At 33.0% G+C, this 22218-nt stretch overlaps 1 protein-coding gene across 1 annotated transcript in view; it reads left to right on the top strand.

Moving 5' to 3' along the window:
• The first annotated feature begins 6584 nt into the window (after window positions 1-6584).
• LOC108907550 (homeobox protein DBX1) overlaps window positions 6585-22218 on the top strand; it is a 51975-nt gene continuing 36341 nt past the window's right edge. Inside the window, exon 1 of the mRNA XM_023454902.1 lies at window positions 6585-7077. Within this exon, the coding sequence (XP_023310670.1) occupies window positions 6585-7077 (493 nt within the window). The remainder of the gene's footprint in view (window positions 7078-22218) is intronic.

The raw sequence follows: 22218 nt of genomic DNA, 5'->3' as shown, positions 1-22218 counted from the left end.
ATTCGGCATCGTGGTTAAGAATTGGACTTTTTGAGTAGCGTAGCGTACAGCGTATTCTCACAAAAGATTTGCAGCTTCATGCTTTCAAAGTTCGATTGACTCAAGAACTGAAGCCTACTGACCACGCAGAGCGAAGAAAATTCGTTGAATGGATTATGGAGCTATAACAAGCGTATGCTGATTTTTCGAATAAAATCATCATCAGCGATGAGGCTCATTTTCATCTTAATGGCTTCGTTAATCGACAAAAATGTAACATTTCGGTTTCAAAAAATTCAACGTGTCCTTGTTTGGTGCGGATTTTGTGCTGGGGGGCATCATCGGATCATTCTTCTTCGAAAATGCGTTTGGTCAGGCAATAATAAATTAATGGTGCTCACTATTGCGACAAGATATAGATATAGACAGTGCTATATGTCATACAGCCCAAGAAACAATTCAATTACTGCAAGAATCATTTCATGGCTGTGTAATTTCCCGTTTTGGTGGTCAGAATTGGCCGCCCAGATTATGCTATTTAACGCTGTTAGACTTTTTCTTTGGGGTTTATGCCAATTGTGGCGGCATGGGCCGAGAGGGCAAATTTATCTTAGATCAGACAAAGAAACGACATTATTAGTATGGGTTAAGACTTGTTCCCGATCGGTCGTGCTGTCCTGTAAAGAAGCGTTCAATAAAGTTATATTGTTACACGTTGCGTTTTTCTTTGGATGAACTCGAAGCACCCATACCAACAATACCTTAATGAATGAAACTGAGCGCTGTATCAACGAAATTCAGTCGCATTTGTGCAGAATGGTCAGGGAAAATTACATAAGAATGCGTATGTGCCGGTATACTATTCCATACATAACTACTAATTTACAATTTTTACTTAAAAAACCTGTTTTTTTCTATCAAAATTACTTCTTACGTGAATTTTGGAACACGGTTTATTTAATATTATTAAGAAAATAAAGGAACTTGATTATTACGATTTTACTGTATATAACTGTCATAATTGGCACGAACCAGAGGTGTGCGGATCATCAACATAAAATAATGTGAACAATGGTTATAAGATTTATGTCATTTTATCATTGTGAAACACATAAATTGTTTACGCATCGTTGCATCGGTTCCACAATCTGGATAGGATCCGTTATAGATCGCATCATAAGGTATATTTCTACCCTTGCTTCAGCGAAACTTATTCACGGCGGCGATAAGAAAATATCTTAATCTGAAGAGAACAACCATTAGACATCTACTGATGTAATTAAATAGTCTACTTCCACGCTGGTCTGACATGGTAATTTCCACTCGGGGTTGTATTTATTCCAGTAGGAATGAAATGTTTTATTATTTACTATATCAAATGGCAGGTTACATTCAATCAGATTGAAAATTAAATCAAACATAAATTGAGTCTTCTGGTTTTCGCCAGTTTTTTTTATAAGTGTGTTGTGCACTGTTTAATACTTATTACTTTATGTTTATTAATATTTACTTTAAAGGTATTTATACATAAAGAAGTATGTATATTCTGAATTACATTAAGCATTGTTTATAAGCTTTTAATAAAAGAAAATATTGTTTGTTATTTAACTTTCCCTATGATCATATTGACTTGAAAATAACAAGTGTTGAGTGCCGCTTTGTCGAACAAATTTTCTACTGATAAAGCTGTGATGCTAACCTAATTTATTAATTTTATAGCTACTTACCGGTAAATTTGTTTTTTTTTTGTCAGTATAGTATGAATTGTTTGCTGTTTTTTAGCACTAACTATATACATAATTACACACAATTATGCATCAGAAGACGACTAAAATCGTAAAAGAAATCGTTATAGAGAAATAGGCGACTAAATCGACAGCTAGGCAGTTCGCGTGACTAACTGACTGCGCCAATCAGGCCCGGTCTGGCCAGGTCGGGCAGTCGGCAAAACCCGACTTATTTTGGCAGATAGGCCCCCAAACGACTAACGAGGCTCCAAAAGTATAAGAAAATTTTTTGTAAAAAACATAAAAATGAAAATTGAATCTTGTAGAAATGGGATTTTCCCAAGTCAAAAAAATAACACAAGTTTTATTATTTTGCCATATACCCCTAAAACAATGTACCTACAGAAAAGAAAGAGAGAAATACATATATATTTCAAACCATAAGCCCTTTAAACTAATAACTCCTTTATCTATAAGCTGTGGGCCTGGAGGAAAAACGAGTAAAATTAATAACTCCCAAACTGTAAACCTTTTAACCTTATAATAACCCTTTACCCTATAGCCGTATAAGCTATGTGCTCGGAAGAAAAAATGAGAATATAAATAATAACCGAGAGCTTTAAAATTTTTTAAAGCCCTCGGACTATGTCCAAACTATTATTGATTTCCTGTATCCTGTATCCCGGGTCGATAGGTTTAAATGCAACAAAAAAATAAATGAAGAAGCTAGAAAAGTCATTTTTGACGAATTTTGGAACCTTGGAGATCATACTCGGCAGTGGGATTTTCTTGTAAGGTGCGTGACACGAGAAAAAGAGCAGGTTAGGTACTGTACATAATAAATATTCCAGAAGGAATTTTTCTCGCAATTATTATAAGTTTGTCATTGACAATAATGAGAAACAAATTTGCAAAACGATGTTTTTAAATACGCTTGCAATTTCTGAAACAGTTGTAAGCGCCGTTTTGCAAAAAAATTGGTGAAGGTGGTACTGTAGAACGGGACAGAAGAGGAAAACACAATACTAGACTGCATATGAACCCGGATGCTCTAATAAAAAACATTATGGAAAATGGAACACATAAAACTTTTTCCACTTATGCCTTCTCATTAAAAACTCAAAACGAATGTACTTGGAAGAAGGTTTGAGTATTTCACGAATGCACAGAATGCAGGTACCTATTTAGAATATGCAAAACAACAAAAAATGGGATGCAGTAGCTACACTCAGACAACACAGGGATATTCTTAATTCGAAATTTAATATAGCTTTCTTTAAGCCAAAAAAAGATCAGTGTTCCGTGTGTAGTGCCTATAAGAATACAGATCCCGAGAAGAGAACAGAAAAAATGGAAGATGATTATAATAATCATAATTTAAACAAAATCGCGGTTCGAAATCTGAAAGACATTGTTAAAGAATTGCCGAAAAATTGATAAATCGCTAATAACAGCATGCTTTGATTTTTATTATAAAAGTAAAATCGCAACATACAACTTTATAATTTATGATTTAGGCAGCAATCAAGGCTATTGCTATCTATGGATGGCATGAGCAAATATCGAAGAGAGGACCGGATGAAATTGGAAGTTGTTTATGGATCTTTTTAAAACGTGTTAAAGAAAATGGCATACGAAAGGTTATTCTTTATTCCGACAATTGCGGTGGTCAAAACCGTAATCGTTTTGTTTTTGCGATGTTTGCTTACCCATCAATGACTTTGGATTTGGAAATAACACACCGTTTTCTTGAAATTGGCTACACTCAGAATGAAAATGACAGTATGCAAGCTGTGATTGAAGTTGCAAAAAAACGTCACTCTGCTATATACACTCCTGATCAGTGGATTAGTCTAATGAAAATAGCCAGTTACTGCCCCACAGTACAAAGTAAAATAAATTTCTCAAGAAAATTTTGTAACTTTTAAACCAATGGTAAAGAAACAAAACTGGTAAAAAGGTATTACTGGAGAAGCTGTAAAAATCATCAAAATCAGAGAAATCCACTGCGATCCAAAGTCTCCCAAGAAAGTATTTTTTGTGTATAATTTTGGAGAATATCAATTTCCAAGATTGTATCAAGGTTTGCTGCCAATTGATTGATAAATTAAGCGGCCTTTTGGGTCTGTGTAAGGCTAATTTGATACCACCGATGTATAATGGATTTTACAACTCCCTTCGTCCTGCTAGTAAGACTGACCACCAGGAAAAAAGTAATATTGACCAAGAAGATGACTCTGACTCTGAATCGTAATAAATTTTCCTTTTATGTCATTATTAATTATTAACAATTATTTTTTATCTTTTCATTTTTCTGTACCTTATTAATGTAGCAAGTTGTTTCTCAATAAAAATTTTGTCGACGAAAATTGTAGTAACTCATTCAAAATCCATTTTTTTCTTATCCTAAACTATTTTATTTAGATCATCAATAATTAATTGCGACCTGAACAATAATTACTTTGTTAAAGAAGAACGATTTAGCTCTTGTAATAAAAAAAATAATGAACATTATTATTTTCCCGACGGCCCCTGAAAGAGCCAGACCGGGCCTGGCGCCAATGGCTAGCGGACCGATTGTGACAGCTCTAATTATAAAATAATAGATATGATATTGCCTAAAGAATATTTCTGTAATTTTTCGGCTTTTTGGCAGTAATTTGTTTGATAAAAACATTGAAAATAACGAATATGTCATTATTCTTCGAATACTTACAATGTTTCCTCTAACGCGGATTAATGATTTTTTTAATTTTTGAGTTGTTGAAAGTCCCCATTTTCTAAAAACAATTACTACAATCACTATGTCAGTTTAATTATTCGAAATAAATATGTACAACAGTCAAGTAATATAATACATGTCTTTGTGAAAAAGTTGCTCCACTTACAAAGTAAATACGTTCTTATTACTGAAACCGTTTACAGAAATCTGCATTGCACTATGCCCAAAAATATTTATTAAAATTTAAAAAAATGTTAAATAATGTAATATGTTCCCTGTTAATCTAACATCGGCCAATTTTACACTGACATTTCCAAATTTCAATTTTTTCTAAACCTTTTGTGTTTAATATATAATTTTGTTCTATAAATAAGTATTAATTGCATTTGCAAGAAAGCCTATTGAAGAATCAAATCTTAAATAAAATGCAGAAACAGTACGATCTTTCTACGGCTATTTTTAAGTGTTGGTGTTTATCAAGAACAACAACAATAAAAGAAATTTCTTTGAAATAATATGTTATTTTATAATTTCAGTATACCAGGTATGTGCTTTTGTATTAATAATATAGTATAGAAAATTTTTGAATTTATTAGAATCAATTTCAACACCTTTAAAATAAAGTAGATATATAGGATGTTACAAACCAATTAGTTTATCTCAAACCGTGATATGTATAACTATAAAAATAAATAATAATAACAAACAGGCAGAGGACGTAAACTGTACTTCCTATAATGCTGTTATTATGCATATTGTCGCAATATTTGCGAATTATTGACAATTTTGTAATTACTCATGTAAGTAATTACATTGTGAGGTGTTTTTGTGGAATTTGTCAATGATATTATTATTACTAGTTAAATGAACATGTTCTATTTTTAACTAATTATGTGTAGGAAACAACTACTCCACGAACTACAGCCCCTTCCACTTTGAATTACACCCGCAATATCTAATAAACAGTTAAAATCATTCGTCTGTAGAACTACCAAATAGACCTTAGTCCATAATATAACTGTTTGCTACAATATCCTAGTTAAAGTAATGCTTGGCATTGAAGTAAAAGTGACATTAAATATATTTTCGAAGGATATATGTCACCCACATTCAAAACTTATATTTTGTAACTATACAAACTAAGGCGAAGATGTACCATTCTTCGGAAGGTTTTAAAACCCTTAGTCCCTTGTCTAGGCAAGTAAATGGTCCCTATAACACAATAAGGTGAGGGATCAGCGAAATTTCCACGCTGGGGATCTTTAAACAGGAACATCCTGTATATAAAAACCGAAAAGTGTAACTTTTATTGTAAGTTGGAAAATCATTTTAGTTGGATACCTATACTATGCGTGGAACCTTGGTATTTCAAATACAGTACAGTATGTTCTACTTTCGCAAGACATTTTCTATAGTCTGCTATGCTTTTCTAGCAGAATTTGAACTAGTATATTGTTTTCGACATCTAGACAATGTTTACTGATATTTTGTCAAACCTGTCGTTCCTGAAATAAATACATAAAGTTTGACGTAGTATTTATACATTATGCAGTTATTTATCTTCGAAAAATAAGTAACACTATGCTGATAAACATTTCTTGATATGATAATTACAAGAAACAATTACAATTTATTATAATCACTATTGCTACTATTATTACCATCATTACTACTAATATTGTCGTGTAACAAAACCAAAATAATTTCTTGTACACTTGTACAGTCCCGGCAGGGAATTCGAGACGTCGTTCAACCCCCATGCAATAAAACGCCATGCCGATAAACTCCAAAACCAACTATAAATTAATACTCGACGGCATGATAATAATTATTACATTTTCAATATTAAATCCGAAACAGAACTATAGCGGCGTTATAAAAGTACAATTTAAGGGTGCTACACGACTACAATCAAATCAAAATATAAAGAAAACTCCTCCCCTTAAAATACTGCAAGCCCAACCCCCTTTTCCAGTCTAAGGGTGGCCTCTACAACGAATTTATCAGTTCAGTTATAACTACCCTTGCGCACAAGGGAGCCACTGAAGAGCTCTGCCGCTAGATACTATATTCATTGCTTTTTGAACAACTTCCGCAAATTTCTCACACGACATTTTTTTCCATAACGATGACGGTGAACTGAACTGCGCGTAAATATGTTCCAAAACGGCTTGCACTTCGCGAGGGAAAAGATGCTGAAGAGTATCAACAACAACCAAAGTCCCTTTTCCATGGAGAGTTTACTTTCCAGCGGTAAGATGTCCCCTGAGGACTTGGACGGCAACAAAGACGACCTGATCGAAAGAACCTCCGAAGAAAACTTCAAGATACACCACCACCAGCAGGAACTGTTGATGAAGAGGAGCCTGAGTCCCGGCGTCATAGAAAATCGTGGTAAAATCGAGGAGGAGGACGACAGGTTGTCTCCAATTTCCGCCACGAATATCCACACTGATAAAAATGACGTATTCCTAAGATTCAATAATTGCCTGAGGAGTAGGATCTGTTCGAACTGTGGACGGTTAGACTGTAATTTTTTGCAATGTAGACTGACTAGTGACAGTTTAAAGGACTCGAAGCCCGTTTTAAAATTTAGTGTAAGTGCGATCTTGGGGGATGAAAAAATTCAACACAGGAATAGTAATAGTGGTAAGTTAGAAAATATGTATTTTAATTTCTAAACACAAAAATTTTGCAAAAGTCGACTGAATAATGTACCTATTGTTTACATATATTGTCAAATTAGTTTTTTGTGTGAAAACGGCTGAAGTCATTTTGTAAAAAATTGTGTTAAAAACATTAAAAAATAGATTACTAAACTTATTGGATACGCAGGCAAGTCTTAAAAATTAAATTATTTTTCGCGCAATTTTTTATTACCAATTTTGTACTTGATTTAGCAACGCATTTCAAAAAAATATTAATAAAATAGAATAAAATAAACAAAAATTTGATCAATCAAAGTACAATTTAATTAGAATGCAATATAATTTTACCTAAATAAAAGGTACTATGTATAACTATAAACATAATTGAATTTGTCCAAAAAAATCTTGATGCAATTTAATAAGAAATATACAAATATATCAAAATTATTAGGAAAGTATTTTAAAGAAATCTTTTGGTCTTTGGAATGCAGAAATATTTTAATTAATATTAAATTCTGTGTTGATTTTTTAACTAATAGTTCAATTAAATGGGCCTCTGAATCGGTCAACTTACCTGAATTTTTTGTTCTAAGTTACTTTGAAGTATATAATAACAATACAGTATTTTTTTTTCAACGCCCGGTCAATGGTGAAAAATAAAATAAAATGTTTTTTTCTAGATAATTCAACAGGAGTAAATGTTAGAAAAAAGGTTTCTTAAAAAAATTGTAGAGCATGGAATTTTACATAAAAATAATCTATTGACTTTTTCTCCTACAATTAAAATTAACAGAGTTAGGGAGGCTAGAAGTTAAGGGATGATTTCAGAAATTTAAATAATCAGAACATGCACAAAATTTATGAATGAGTGCGACAACAGCGAACATAATTTTTTATCTTTGTAATGTCGTAGGGGCTAAATAAAATTCAAAAGGTAAATGAATTTGTACCTGCCCGAAAATCAAAGATAAAAAAAATTCGAAAGCAAAATTCATTCTTTTAAGTAATGAATCGAATAGTATCGAAAAAATTGTTTTAGTGTTGTTAAATCATTAAATTGACAATTAAAAAATTAAAATTGTTATAACTTTTTTAATTCTATTATAAACCTACAATGTAAGTTCATTAGCCATGACATGTTTTTATTATTAGTAATTAGTTTGTATAATTTAAATAGAGAATCTGTATTTCATTTTACATTTTTAGTAATTATTTATTATCGTCTATATTATTTATTTCTTTAGCAAAGATATGCATTTAATTTGGTATCAATACTTAACTTCATTTGTTGAAAATTTAGGAAAATTTATTATAAAATTGATATAAATTAAATAAAAACCTCAAATATTACTCGAAAGAATCCTATTAAATCACCAATTTCCAATAGTGAACAAACACAAGCATTTTTCAAAACACTAAAAACAACATGTTTGTTGTACCTATAATTTATATATTTCAGATATACAGACTGTTACAATATTCGACTAAGAAAATTGTAAAGATGATTCTCTGATCAAAATAAGAAATATGGAGATACAAGGTGATAAGGGATTATTAATATTTCCAATTAGTTTTGTATATAAGATTAATTACAAAGACAACTATTTATTTCTTTAATAAAATCCAATATAGCATACATACGAAAAAAACTAAGTTATTTTTGCGAAAATAGTGATTACAAAAAGACACTAACTACGCCAATGAAAGAAAAACAAAAAATGACATCAGAATTCTTTCAATCTCTCTACAAAACAAAGTTACTGTTAACTTTTAAGAAGAACACAATTTTTTCTTTTTTTTTAATAAAATGCAGACGAAGTAATGTTTTTTCCAATGCTAAAGATTAAATTATGCATTATTTTATCCATATACCTAAGCGTTTCTGTATCTCCAATAGTTCCTGAGATTCCTGTAGTGATAAGCAAATTCACTATGTATATAACTATGATGACTAATTATAAGATGAAACCAAGAGGGAAAATTTTTTAAATAACTAAAAAAATTGTTTCTATTAATTTTTGCTTATCTAAATACCGAATAAGAGGAATCCAAATATGCTGGTCAATTTTTAATTTAGATGAATATGGGTTTTTCTCAATCGGCTAAAATTAAAAAAATACTTACAGTTCTCGAGAAATATGAGGATTTATTCGTCAACTGTAATAGCTTTCAATTGTTTTGACTAAATTTAAGTTTCCGTATCGAAATCAGACCTATAAGTCATTAACAAAAAAAAAGGAAAAATGTACGTTTTTTTTAATTTTTTTGAACGATGAGTTATATAATAGTATTTTTCTACTCTAGCTAATTAAAATATTGTAATTTTCTCTTAAATTAAAAATTTCCTAGATTTCCTAAAAATTATTAGAAGTAATTATTTTCATTCATAAAAAAATGTTCCTTATTTTATGGTGGTCAGTGTATAATTTTTTATATAATCATATTTTGTTAAATATTTACATTGGAGAAATTTAAAACGCGGTGATGCTTGGAAACTAAAACTGATATAGCTGTTTTACATTGACAATTTATTCATCAATAAATTGACGAAGTTCTTCATCAATTAATTCACGAATTTATTGGTAAACAGTGTGGTTTTACACTGCTACAGACTTTGTCAAGTTTTTTGACGTATGAATCAGTTCTACCAATGAACCAAAGAAGCAAATAAATTTCAAAAATGTCACCTTTCCACTCATAATTGTAGTGATACTACAGCGGTACCGTTCTGACACATATTATATAAATATTAGTTTTTGTAAATAACAAATCAGTAAAAACAATGCAAAACTAGCACGACGCCACACAAATATTTACATATTCCAATAACATAACCTCATTACTGATCTGTTGGGTTGGTACGTCCGAACTTCACGAAGAAATTGACGAAAATTAGAACATGCTCTAATCCGTCAAGAACTTGATGAATAAATTGAAGAAGTTATTTGACAGCTGATTTGGTGCATTACATTTGTCCAATTTCTTGATGAAGCGACTTCATCAATTAATTGATCAATAAATTGTCAATGTAAAACATCTTTTATAGAATTTATAGAACTTATATCTTCACAAACTGGAAATTTTTATAAACTTACTAGGGAAAACTTATCAGGATATTTTTTACTCAAAATTTAATTTAGTTAGATCACCAGATTTGAAACCGTATTATTCTCGTTTTACTTAAAGCCAAAAGACAATATAAAAATGTTCGTATTTTGCTAAAGAACCATCCAAACAGTCGAAGATAAAGGTAAAGACAGTGTCGTCGCAACAAAAAAATTGGATTGCCCAGAAGTTTTCTTTGCCCAAAAAAGTATTATCCTGTAGATTATTTATGGTTATTCGTATATGATAGTTTTCATTTTGACTTTAAATTTCCACATCTAAATAAATTCAATATTAAAAAAAAGAAAAATGTCAGATTAAGTTTTTTTTTATATTTGTTAATGAAGCTTTTATTTTAATTAGAGTACAACTCTATCTGTATTATTAATAATAATATAATAATAATAATAATAATAATATCTCTACTCCTCATTCTAATTACGAGAATTAGCCCAGAAGTCGGAGACTTGTGCGGGAGAGGAGGCGGCATATTATTATTAAGCAGGCCGCATTTGCGCCCAGGAGCGACTTATGTTGGTAGGCCCTAACCACCATTCAGTGCAGGAATGAGGGAAACCTGGAAAACCTCATTAATTAGGGGGGTGGTCAAATGCCAGCCGGTGTCAATCTCTCACATTGACCCAAGCCAACATTCTTCCACCCTACCATACCTGCACAGAGGGCGCCAATCCTCCGTACAAGTATAGATAATCTACGGTCACCGGCCGCGGGATTCGAAACCCGGGCAGTTAGACACATCGATTTAAGTACTGACGCCTTAAACCGTGCGGCTATCGACCGACCATGTACCATAATGAAGTAGATATTAACTTCCATAATAAATTTGTTAATAATCTGATCAAAGAAATAACAGATATTTGCTGATTTTATCATTTTCTCCTAAATGAAAAATTTATTAGAGAAAATCATTTTTTCAACTGTGAAATATATTTTATGGTAAATAATTATACTTTGTTAAATATTTACATTAGAGAAATTTAGGAAATGATGAGTGAAAAATAGAAAAAATATAGAGCCTATATCTTCGCAAACTTGAAAATTTCTTAAATCTACTCGTACTTGGAAATATTTTTTCATCAAAATTTAGTCTACTGTAAATTATTATGAATAGTAATTCATGTAATTTGCTAGTCCTGATAAAAATGTTAAATAAGCCGAGTTAGAATGGACTATCTTAAAAAAACATGTAAAATAAATAAGAATAACTAAAAGAATAATAAAACTGTATCACCCTTTATTTCAAAACAGAGCCTTTTGCTGATTCAGGTTCAAATGAACTTTTTTATATTTAAACAAATACTCACTTATAGAATTTTGTCGGTACATTGCAACACCTTGTATAAAATAAGAACAAACAAACTTATCAAAACTTAGCCTGTACAGATCCTTTTAACGCAGATTTATTAAGGTTTTTTTTAATTTTTGTCAATAGTTCTGACAATTAAAGCAACGTAAACGACATATGCATAGCTTGTTTCCCATCGTAGTTTTTTTAAGGCCAAAAGTGATCTCATAAACCCATAACAATAAAAACAGCGTTTGCACAAACACGAGTAACGAGAACGAGCCCCCACCCAGCAGCCACATGAAAAAAATACATTTTTAATATGCACGCCCATCGGTCCCTATCTATGGGGATCATAAAAATCCAGAGACCAACGCCTTAAAAAAACAACCGACGATCGCGCACCGCCTTATTGAATCATATTGTTAAATTTATCGCAACGAAAAGACCATCTCTATACAATGTATCCATGAACCTAATAAACGGGCTCATTGTAGGGAGGTTCCTTAAATCCTCAGTGTAAATATACCGGGGGATTATCGGGAAAAAACCCTTTGTGGCTTCACAATAGTCCGGTTTGTTGAACATTGTTAATAGATAGTTACATAATGGGATGTTTTTACAAGGTGTTATAAATAAGGGAGGATTTCTCCTTGTTATTTTTTTAGGTTGGCAGAGTGATCTGGTTTAAGTCGTCTGAAATAATAAAATGTGGTACGCGGGGTGCTTTGGAACGGGACAATTTGCTGCTTATTAAAAAAGAAATTGGAAAACATGGAATTTAGTTTTCTATTTTTTGTTGAACACAGTGGCAAGAATATTATGTTTAATAATGTTTAATAAATAACCACATGCATCAAATCAAGAAAATTTCGCGCTACAGTAATTTTTTAATATAGTTTTCATTTACACTAACCTTTTTTAAGGTAAAAATATCCCTGTCTCAAAAATGAACCCGTCTTGCAGATGTATCAGTTCTTTGGAAATTTTTACGTTTTCAGAGCAAATTGGATAAAATTAGCAACGAACCATTTTTATACCGTAGGGTCTCTAAAATTTACCCGTCTATTTAACTGATAATGAAGAAATGGGGCTTATACTGTTTTTTCCCAATTTTTAACTAATAGAAGTAAAAATAATCCTTATTAAATTCAAAAGAAAAATAGTCTAATAATTATTTACCTAATTTTCACTGAATTCGATGAAGCGTCGATCAAAATTGGGGGTTAGTTCCCCAAAATTAGTTAAACCAAAAACTTGTCATAATTTTTACGAAGATTATTTTTACACCTAACAACTTTTGTTGCCAGGGAAAATAAAAGATTTGCATAAACATGCAAGAAACCAGTAGCAAGTTCCCTCTGGGTGATGGTTCCTGAATTCTGTAAATTTTAATTTTTTTATCATAAGGCGTTTACATTAAAAAACAACTGTTTCCATGAATTTCAACTTAAACACCTCGCAACTCGGAAAATAAGCATTTCCCGGCTTATTTTATGGTAATTTTATTCCTATTTTGCACAGTTATACAGGGTGTTTCAAAAAGGTGTTGCCAAAGTTGAGAGAGACATAGAAGACGTTGTGGTAGAAAATGTTTGCATATAAATATCCCTATTCGGAAATGAGCCGTTTTGGCCTGGAGCAATTTTTGCCCAAAAACGAAATTTTATCTCGTTGACACCAAAAGATTGATATTTAAATAATTTTTATTAAGGATAACGCAAAACATAATTTGAGATACGTTTATCTCTTCTGATAAGTATTTACCAGTTGCATGTCCCACACACGATGTTGGTAAAAATTGATTTTATCCACAACTTGTGATAAAAGCTCTATTGCACGCATCTAATCTAGTCATGCAATGTCATCTGTATCACGCTTTGAGGAATAGTGAAACAAATGAACAGAGTTGTGACGTAATATCGGTCCTAAATTGAGTGTTTCACGTTTGTTTTGTTTGCGACGAAATTTGGCTTCTAAGTTGTTGGAATTGACCAATTTACATTCGAAGAGCATGCATACATGCATCTTATTTATGGCGAAGCAAGATACAACGCTAGAGAAACTGAACGCTTTCGGAATCGCCTACATTCTTGCCAAACAACATTTTTTTGTCAATTCATCGACGATTAAGAGAAGACAACTTTAAACCAGATGTAGTAATTTGACATCCACAAAGTGTACGAACAGTGGTCATTGAGGAAGAGTCATCGAACTAAAGAACAACGTACCACAAGTCGTTTTGAATAATTATTATAAATTTATTACTTTTGCGTTTTCCTTAATAAAAATTACTTAAATATCGAAATCTTTTGGGGTCAACGTAATAACATTGCGTTTTTTAACAAAAATTGCTCCAGGGCCAAAACGGCTCATTTCCGACTACACAAATTTTCTTCCGCGATGTCCTCTATAACCCCCTCAAGTTTGGCGACACCTTTTTGAAACAACCTGTAGTGGAAGTTATTTAGATATTGACCTCCATATTTTATGAAATTTGTGTAAGTACAACTATTGAAGAAAATAGTGATGGTGATTGAGCTACGATTCTAAATAATTCTTATATTTTATAGTTATTTCTATACTTTGTATGATTGTTTCTGTCAAATTACACTTCTTTATATGGATATTTGATATGGATTATATTTTTCTAACTATGTTACATCAATTCGACTGTAACTTTTATATACAGGGTAGCCCAACGAAAACGTACCGCAAGGCATTACAGGGTAGTAAAGAACTTTTCGGCAAAATCCAAAAATAGGTCAAATTTGTTTCTGAGGGGGACAACTTTTGACTCAAAAAGCATACCAAAATCTTCAACCCCCTAAGTGGGGGTGCTATCCCCTAAATTTTTTCAAATGGGAATGGGGGTCAAGTGGGGGGTCATTAGAAAGGGCTTTTAATTCTCTATACATCGATTCTTACTTTTTGAAAATCGATTCATTATTTTAGAAAATATGCAGCTTTGAAAATACGAACAATATTTTTGACGAGAAATGCGAAAATCGATTTAATTTTACTTCAAAACTTACGGTATTAGTCAAGTAAATGCTGAAAATGTTGTCCGCCAACTTGCATACAATGATACAGGTTGTCTTCAAACCGTTGTCGAACATTCTGGAGCACTTGCGGTGTTACTTCGCGACATACATTAATGATTCGTCCTCGCAGATCTTCCAAGGTATCAGGTGGAGTGCTGTAAACTTTGCTTTTAATGTGCCCCCAGAGAAAGAAATCTAAAGGATTTAAGTCGGGTGACCGAGGGGGCCACTCAATTGCACCTCTTCGTCCTATCCAGCGTCCTGGAAACGTCTCATTTAGGTAATTGCGCACATTGAGCGAGTAATGTGGAGGAGCTCCGTCTTGCTGGAAAATCAGTTCGTGTTCATTGTAAGCAGGGTCGTCCTCTATGATATTTGTTAGAGCTGGGTCGATGACATTTTGTAGTAAATCCAAGTACATATCGCCTGTCAAATTTCCAGGAAGGAAAAAAGGACCTACAATGGAATTTCCAAAAATACCTGCCCATACATTCAACTTCTGGGGGTGTTGGGAGTGTGTCTCATGGAAAATCCTTGGATTGGTATCAGCCCAGTAACGACAATTATGGCGATTCACTAAACCATTCAAGAAGAACGTACACTCGTCCGAAAAACACACATTAAAGAGGAAATTATCGTTTATCGCTCGTTCAGTCATTATTTCGCAAAATTGCAAACGACGATCAAAATCGTCTTCATTTAGCTCTTGCACTAGCCGAATCTTATAAGGATGGAATTTGTATTTTTTTAATATTCGTTGGACACTTGTACGACTCACTCCTGTCGCAGTAGCCAATTGCATTGTACTCAGCGTACTATCCATTGCCACTTGCCCCAATACCGCTATTTCCGTAGGTTCATTTAGTACCGGATTTTCAACCTGCCTCTTTTTGTTATGAACGGAGCCAGTTTCGCGAAATTTGGCCACCAATTCGCGAACAATTTTTCCAGACGCATGTTTCTCAGGATGCCGTTGGTTGAACAGTTCGGCGACCCGATTTCCGCATTCATTGTTTTTGAAAAAAAGCTCAATAATTTCTACTCTTTCTGGAATTGAGTACACCATAATTAATCAATTTAAAAGACTCGGCAGTATTGGTACTCTTCAACTACAAGTCACAAGACAGTTATCTAGCAACTTCTTGTGGCCTATCTAAATACGAAACAAAAAGCGGACAATTTTTTGCTCACCAAAATCAGGCTAAAGAATTCGCAAATCAGAAAAAAAAAACAGCGAATTCTTTTGAAGGAATTTACCAAGCTAATACCGTAAGTTTTGAAGTAAAATTAAATCGATTTTCGCATTTCTCGTCAAAAATATTGTTCGTATTTTCAAAGCTGCATATTTTCTAAAATAATGGATCGATTTTCAAAAAGTAAGAATCGATGTATAGAGAATTAAAAGCCCTTTCTAATGACCCCCCACTTGACCCCCATTCCCATTTAAAAAAATTTGGGGGATGGCCACCCCACTTAGGGGGTTGAAGATTTTGCTATGCTTTTTACGCCAAAAGTTGTCCCCCTCAGAAACAAATTTGACCTGTTTTTGGATTTTGCCGAAAAGTTCTTTACTACCCTGTAATGCCTTGCGGTACGTTTTCGATGGGCTACCCTGTATACATAATAGCTAATAATAATAAATGAATGAATATTTTTTTGGCAGTTGTCACTTTGGGGGTTGGTATAAAAAAATCACCCCGCAAAAATATAAATCTCGTTTTCTACCGTTTTGAATCGAAAATTCTGGAAAAAATCTATAATATGTAATACGTAGACATGTATAAATAAATTCAATCTCATTAAGTGACTCGAGCAGTTTTGAGAAAAATTAAATTTAACGTTGAGTGTTGCCACCCCCATGTATAGATGTATAAATACAAGACTATACCCTTTATTCACTTTCATCAGTTCTCATTTCATCTACTTACCAGTTCTTTACTGTAAAAAAATTGGTGTGAGTGAAAGCAATAAAGGTTCGGAGTAAATCCATTGATTCAAATTATTGAGTACATTTTCACTCAATATTGGGCATTTTGATCATTCATTTTACTCATTTGTGATTATATTTAAACTAAAACGAGTACTTTCATTCAAATACAGGTGCTCCTTAAATAAATTCTTCACGTAAACTCGTATTTGGTGCACTTGCACCTAAATCAGAGTAAATGTCCCTATTACTGAGTGATCCCACCCTTTTTCATATCCAGATGCATTGTCTTTGTCTGTTCCCATCGTCCCATTAGATTATCTCGTGACCATGGCGTGGTGGATGGCAGTATGGTGTGCTTTGGAGTTGGACGAGTATCGGTTTATCTGGTCATTCTAGTGAAAATTGTATTTAGATGCAGTGATTTAATTACAATTATTAAGTCTCGATTAATATTTGGTTAAATAAACTGATAGTTGAATTCTTATGTATAATTACGTATTTGTAACGTACAATATAGGTTATGGCAAGTTATTTATTCGATCAGTGAACCAATGGAGACCTAAATTATTGTCGCTAAAACAAATCTGTGTTGAAACCACAATTAAAATTTCAAGAAAATATAAAGTGGTACAAAACCACCCTAATATAATATGGAAGCATTTATTAAGTAAATTGTACACATTAAGTAGACTTAATTTCAAATAACATGGCTTTTACCCAAAAATTATACAAATTTAATAAATTACAAAAAATTATTACAAAATACCAATTTTCATTTCTTAACTTCTAGGGTGTGTATATTAATACACTATCAAAAAAAAATTTAGATTTGTGACATTATTTTTACAATATCTCTCCTAATTTTAAAATTCATCATTTGCAGAACACGCGTTTAATTAATTTCAACAATGTATCTACAGGGTGTCCGCAAATTTCACCGACAACGTTTGACTGCATATTCACGACGATAAATAAATACGATCTACGAAAAAAAGTTAAATAAAAACCTTTTGGTTTTTGAGTTACAGGCCTTCAAAGTTGTCAAAAATAAAACTAATTTAATTAATAACTTCATAACCCTTTTACCGATCGCGTTAAAATTTGGTACATTTATTTGGACTATTATTGCGTATTATTTCTTAAAGTTTTAGTCAAATCATGATACTGGGTGATAGTTTTGTCCGGTCACCTCTCCCTCGTATTTTTTTAAAACGGGCAGCAACATTGAAATGGTCGTTTTATTAAAAAAAATAGTGTCCCTTGAGAAAATCGCATACAGAAAGCCATTCTTGGGAAAAACGGCATTATTTGCATGTGTGTACGTTTCGGTTTAAAACTTTGAGTTCAGTAGGCGATGAAAACAAGATCTTGATTGTTGTGGCTATCAGGGAATGGCATTATTGTCGTATTTCTTTAGGATTCTCATCACTCTACATATGCAAATTATGAAGTGTACGCAGTGTATCAAGACAATTAAGCGGAGTTGTAAATTTTCATAATTTGCATGTGTGGAGTAATGAGAATTGAGAATACCAAAAAAACACGAGAATAATCATATTACCTGATAGCCACAACAATCAAGATCTTGTTTTCATCGCCTACTAAACTCAAAGTTTTAAACCGAAACGTACACACATGCAAATAATGCAATTTTTCTCAAGAATGGCTTTCTGTAAGCGATTTTCTCAATAGACAAGATTTTTTTTAAATAAAACGACCTTTTCAATGTTGCCGCTCGCTTTAAAAAAATACGACCACTGTAAAAGTTTTGACCGCTAAAAGGGAGAGGTAACCAGAGAAAACTATCACCTAGTATATCGATTTAACTAAAGCTTTAAGAAATAATATGCAATAATGGTCCAAATAAACGTACCAAATTTTAACGCGAAAGGGTTATGAAGTTATTAATTAAATTAGTTTTATTTTTGACAACTTTGAAGGCCTGTAACTCAAAAAGCAAAAATTTTTTATTTAACTTTTTTTTCGTAGATCGTCTTTATTTATCGTCGTGAATGTGCAGTAGTCAGTGAAATTTGCGGACACCCTGTGTATCCTAATTAATCATTTGAGTGATTTATTTTTGCACTCAATATTTAGTTAATTAAAAACCAAGTCTGAGTAAAAAATGATCAATTATAATTTAAATCGTATTAGAGAAAAAGTCAACTTTAAATTGGTTTCATGTATTCAGAACGCAGTTAAAAGTCACTCAATTGATAGTTAGCAGTAACTCGGATTTGAGCAAAACTCACTCATTTCTGATGCAACAGTTTCATTCAGTTGTGCTCATACTAATAGAGTGAAAATTTCACTAAATCGGGTGAGGACAAAAATTGATACATTATTGAGTAAAATTAAGTGAAATTTGAGTGAAATTTTTTTACAGTGTATTCTTATTCATTCTCTCCAAGTTCTAAATGAGCCGATTATTTGTTTATTTGCTATATTTTTTTTATACCAATTATATGAATTTAAATTTGATTTTGAAGTGAAATAAATACATTTCACCAATCAAGACTGCATCACGTGGAGAACAACGTGCTGCAACCAAGGAAATTTTTAGAAACAACACATTTGACACATTTCGCCAATCGAGACAGCATCGTCTGGAGACCTTCACTCCCAATTTAAGCAGCTTGAAAGCGATTCGGTGCGGATTTCTTCAGATTTTTCAAACCCAAACTACCCGAAACGTGTCCGGGACATCTCCCCAAATAGAAAAAAAGTGCTGCCTCCGGTTCCAGCTCGTCGGCGGCGGCAGTTCCATAATTCAAAAGTGCGAAGCGGGGCCGTCGCCGCCACCGGAGGAGCTAATAACGTCACACACTTCAACACCTCCGTCAAGTGTTCGTGCGCCCTCTGAGCGTTGCCGGGGCAACCGTGACGCCTCAAGTAGTACCGCGGCCGAAGATATTCCCGTATTGGGATGTTTATGTTGCCTTTTCGGCGAGAGAACGCTGCATCGAGGCGCGACATCAGGGGCGTAATCGTTGTGTTTTGATAAAAATACCGTCTTGTTCGACAAATGTATTCAGGCTAGATATTTAGAAGGCCAGACTTGTTTTCGTATACAGGATATAACAGTAGCGGTTCGTGGTTCTAGAAATAGGTCGATTTTAAAAATTGAAGTGAAGATATTGCAGGGAATAATTACTCTACGGACTATATGCCCCTACTATCATTGAGTTACGCCAGTAATAAATACAAGAATCATTCGTCGGCCCAACACGCGAGACTGGTTTCGGAGTTCTTAGTATTTATCAGTACGCCGCGCCATGGTGGCGACGACTAGCGACAGATCCAGCTGGTTTGATTCTTTAAATCCACAAAAGGAGTATGTACTGGGTGGTTGATCTTTTATAGAGTACAACCAAAACGGCGATAGATAACAAAAAATCTGAGGTTTTTTTGAAAAATCGCCCATTGACATTAACCTCTCTATCTCTGTTGTGGTAAAAGGAGAAAAAAGTTGAAACATTAGTTGTTTTATTTTTTATGAGAAAGCCATTGGTGTTCTCAGATTTTTTACAAATATCACAGTTTTTCCCCATATTACATAAACATAGGTTTTTTAAATAAAACACCCTATATTTGATCATCCCGTTAAATAGCATTTTTTTTACCTTTTCAGCTATATACAGTAATAGATACTTTTTATTTGCCTAAATTAAGAAAAATGTGATTTATTTAGTATTCGTTTTTTGTTGTTTAATATTGACAGTTAATTTATTTTTGACTGATTGGAAGCTTGTTGAACGACTATTACTTGGTTTTATAAATTTTGAAAGGTGTTCTAATTTAAAAAAAAACTGTTTATACAGGGTGTTTCAGAAAGACCTCCTGTAAATACAGAGGGTGATAGTACGAAAAAAATAAGAATTTTTTGTCATATGAACTAGATGTCTATCTCCTCTTGGTTTCGACATACAGAGCGATAAAATAATTTTTTTTCTACTCCCATCTTTAAAACAGCACATTTTACACGGCCAATCGGTACGCTAAATATCAGTTTAAATACGACAAATCATTAAACAATGTTTGAACCATATTCGGATGTTCCCGCCTTATTAATCACGGGCCGAAGTTTTCTTAGTCACGTCTTGTGATGGCCGAACGAAACGTCAACTTTGACTTTTGACAAGCAATTATTACATTTGTAAGTGATTCGTAATTTGCAAGATAATGGAAGCAATTGAACAAGAAAATGAAGAGTTTACCGCCACACCCCCAGAAATTAGAGAACAAGCGATTAGAGCCACCAATAATTTGCTGCCCGAGAAATCGCGAATTCAGTACGAACGGGCTTACAATCTGTTCTCCAAATGGTGCAATGAAAAGCAAATAAAAATGTACTCCGAAAACGTTTTGCTCGCCTACTTTCAACAACTTTCAGCAAGTATGAAGCCATCTTCTTTGTGGGCGATATATTCCATGCTCCGTTCAACACTTAACCTCAAAAACAATGTTGACATCAGTAAATACCCAAAATTGTGTTCATTTTTGAAACGCACATCAGATGGATACAAACCAAAAAAGTCCAAGATTCTAACATCCCAGCAAATACAAAAATTTATAACTACAGCACCAGATGAAAAATTTTTATTCACAAAGGTAAACTGTTCATATGCGTTAAATATCGGTATGTATTATTTTCTGCTTTAGGTTGCAATGATATTTGGAGTAATGGGGGCCTGCCGGCGAGAAGAACTAATGAAAATCAAAACAAAGGATATTGATGACCTAGGTACAGCTTTTTTAGTCCACATTCCAGACACTAAAACTAAAACGGAAAGGCAATTTGTCATCGGAGGAAACTTCTATAAGACTTGTAAAAAGTACATGCAACTCCGCCCCTTAAATCTGCCTACTAACTTTACCCGGTTTTTTTAATCTATCAACGAGGCAAGTGTACGAAACAGCCTATTGGAATAAACAAATTTGGTAACATTGCCCGAGAGATTGCCCAGTTTTTGAAATTGCCAGACCCTACCAGATATACAGGCCATTGTCTAAGACGATCATCGGCCACTATATTACGAGTAGTAGACTCTGGAGCTGACATCACTGCCCTCAAGCGCCATGGAGGGTGGCGCTCCACTACCGTCGCAGAGGCATATATTGATCATTCACTCACTAATAAAATTGAAACTGCCAACAAAATTATAAATTCCATTGAAAACACGGAAAATATAATTGAAACTTCGGAAGGTCCTATCAGAAATACCAACAATAATTCTAACTTTGATATTGCCGAATTTGACATTGCTGAAAGTATAAACATAAATTTTGACAACAATGAAGCAGTAAGTTTGGATTGCAATAATAGCTCTGAAAATACTGTTATTTCGAGTTCCAATCAAATAAAACAGTTTGATGGAAAAAATTCGGGAACGTCAATGGTTTCTTTCAATAACTGTAGTAATTTTTCTAATTTAACTGTTAATGTATATTTACCTAAATAAGTTAATTTAGTAAGATTATATTACATACATGTTTATGTTACGATTAATGTTGCAGATTTAATAAAAGACACGTAAACGTTTCAATTTTCATTGTTGTCTTGGTCGTAGAAAAAGTATAGTATACAACTCGTTTTATAAACTCCTCTAGTCACTCGTTTATTAAACACTCGCTCCGCTGCGCTCCGCTCGTGCCTAAACAAACTCGTGACTAAAGTGTCGTTTATAAAACTTGTTGCATAATATACTATTAAATAGAATTTTTACGAAAATTTCCAAACGGTGCGAAATATGTTTA

This window comes from Anoplophora glabripennis, unplaced genomic scaffold, assembly GCF_000390285.2.
Source record: "Anoplophora glabripennis isolate ALB-LARVAE unplaced genomic scaffold, Agla_2.0 scaffold378, whole genome shotgun sequence".
Classification (NCBI taxonomy): Eukaryota; Metazoa; Arthropoda; class Insecta; order Coleoptera; family Cerambycidae; genus Anoplophora; species Anoplophora glabripennis.
This window is presented reverse-complemented; position numbering and strand designations above follow the sequence as displayed.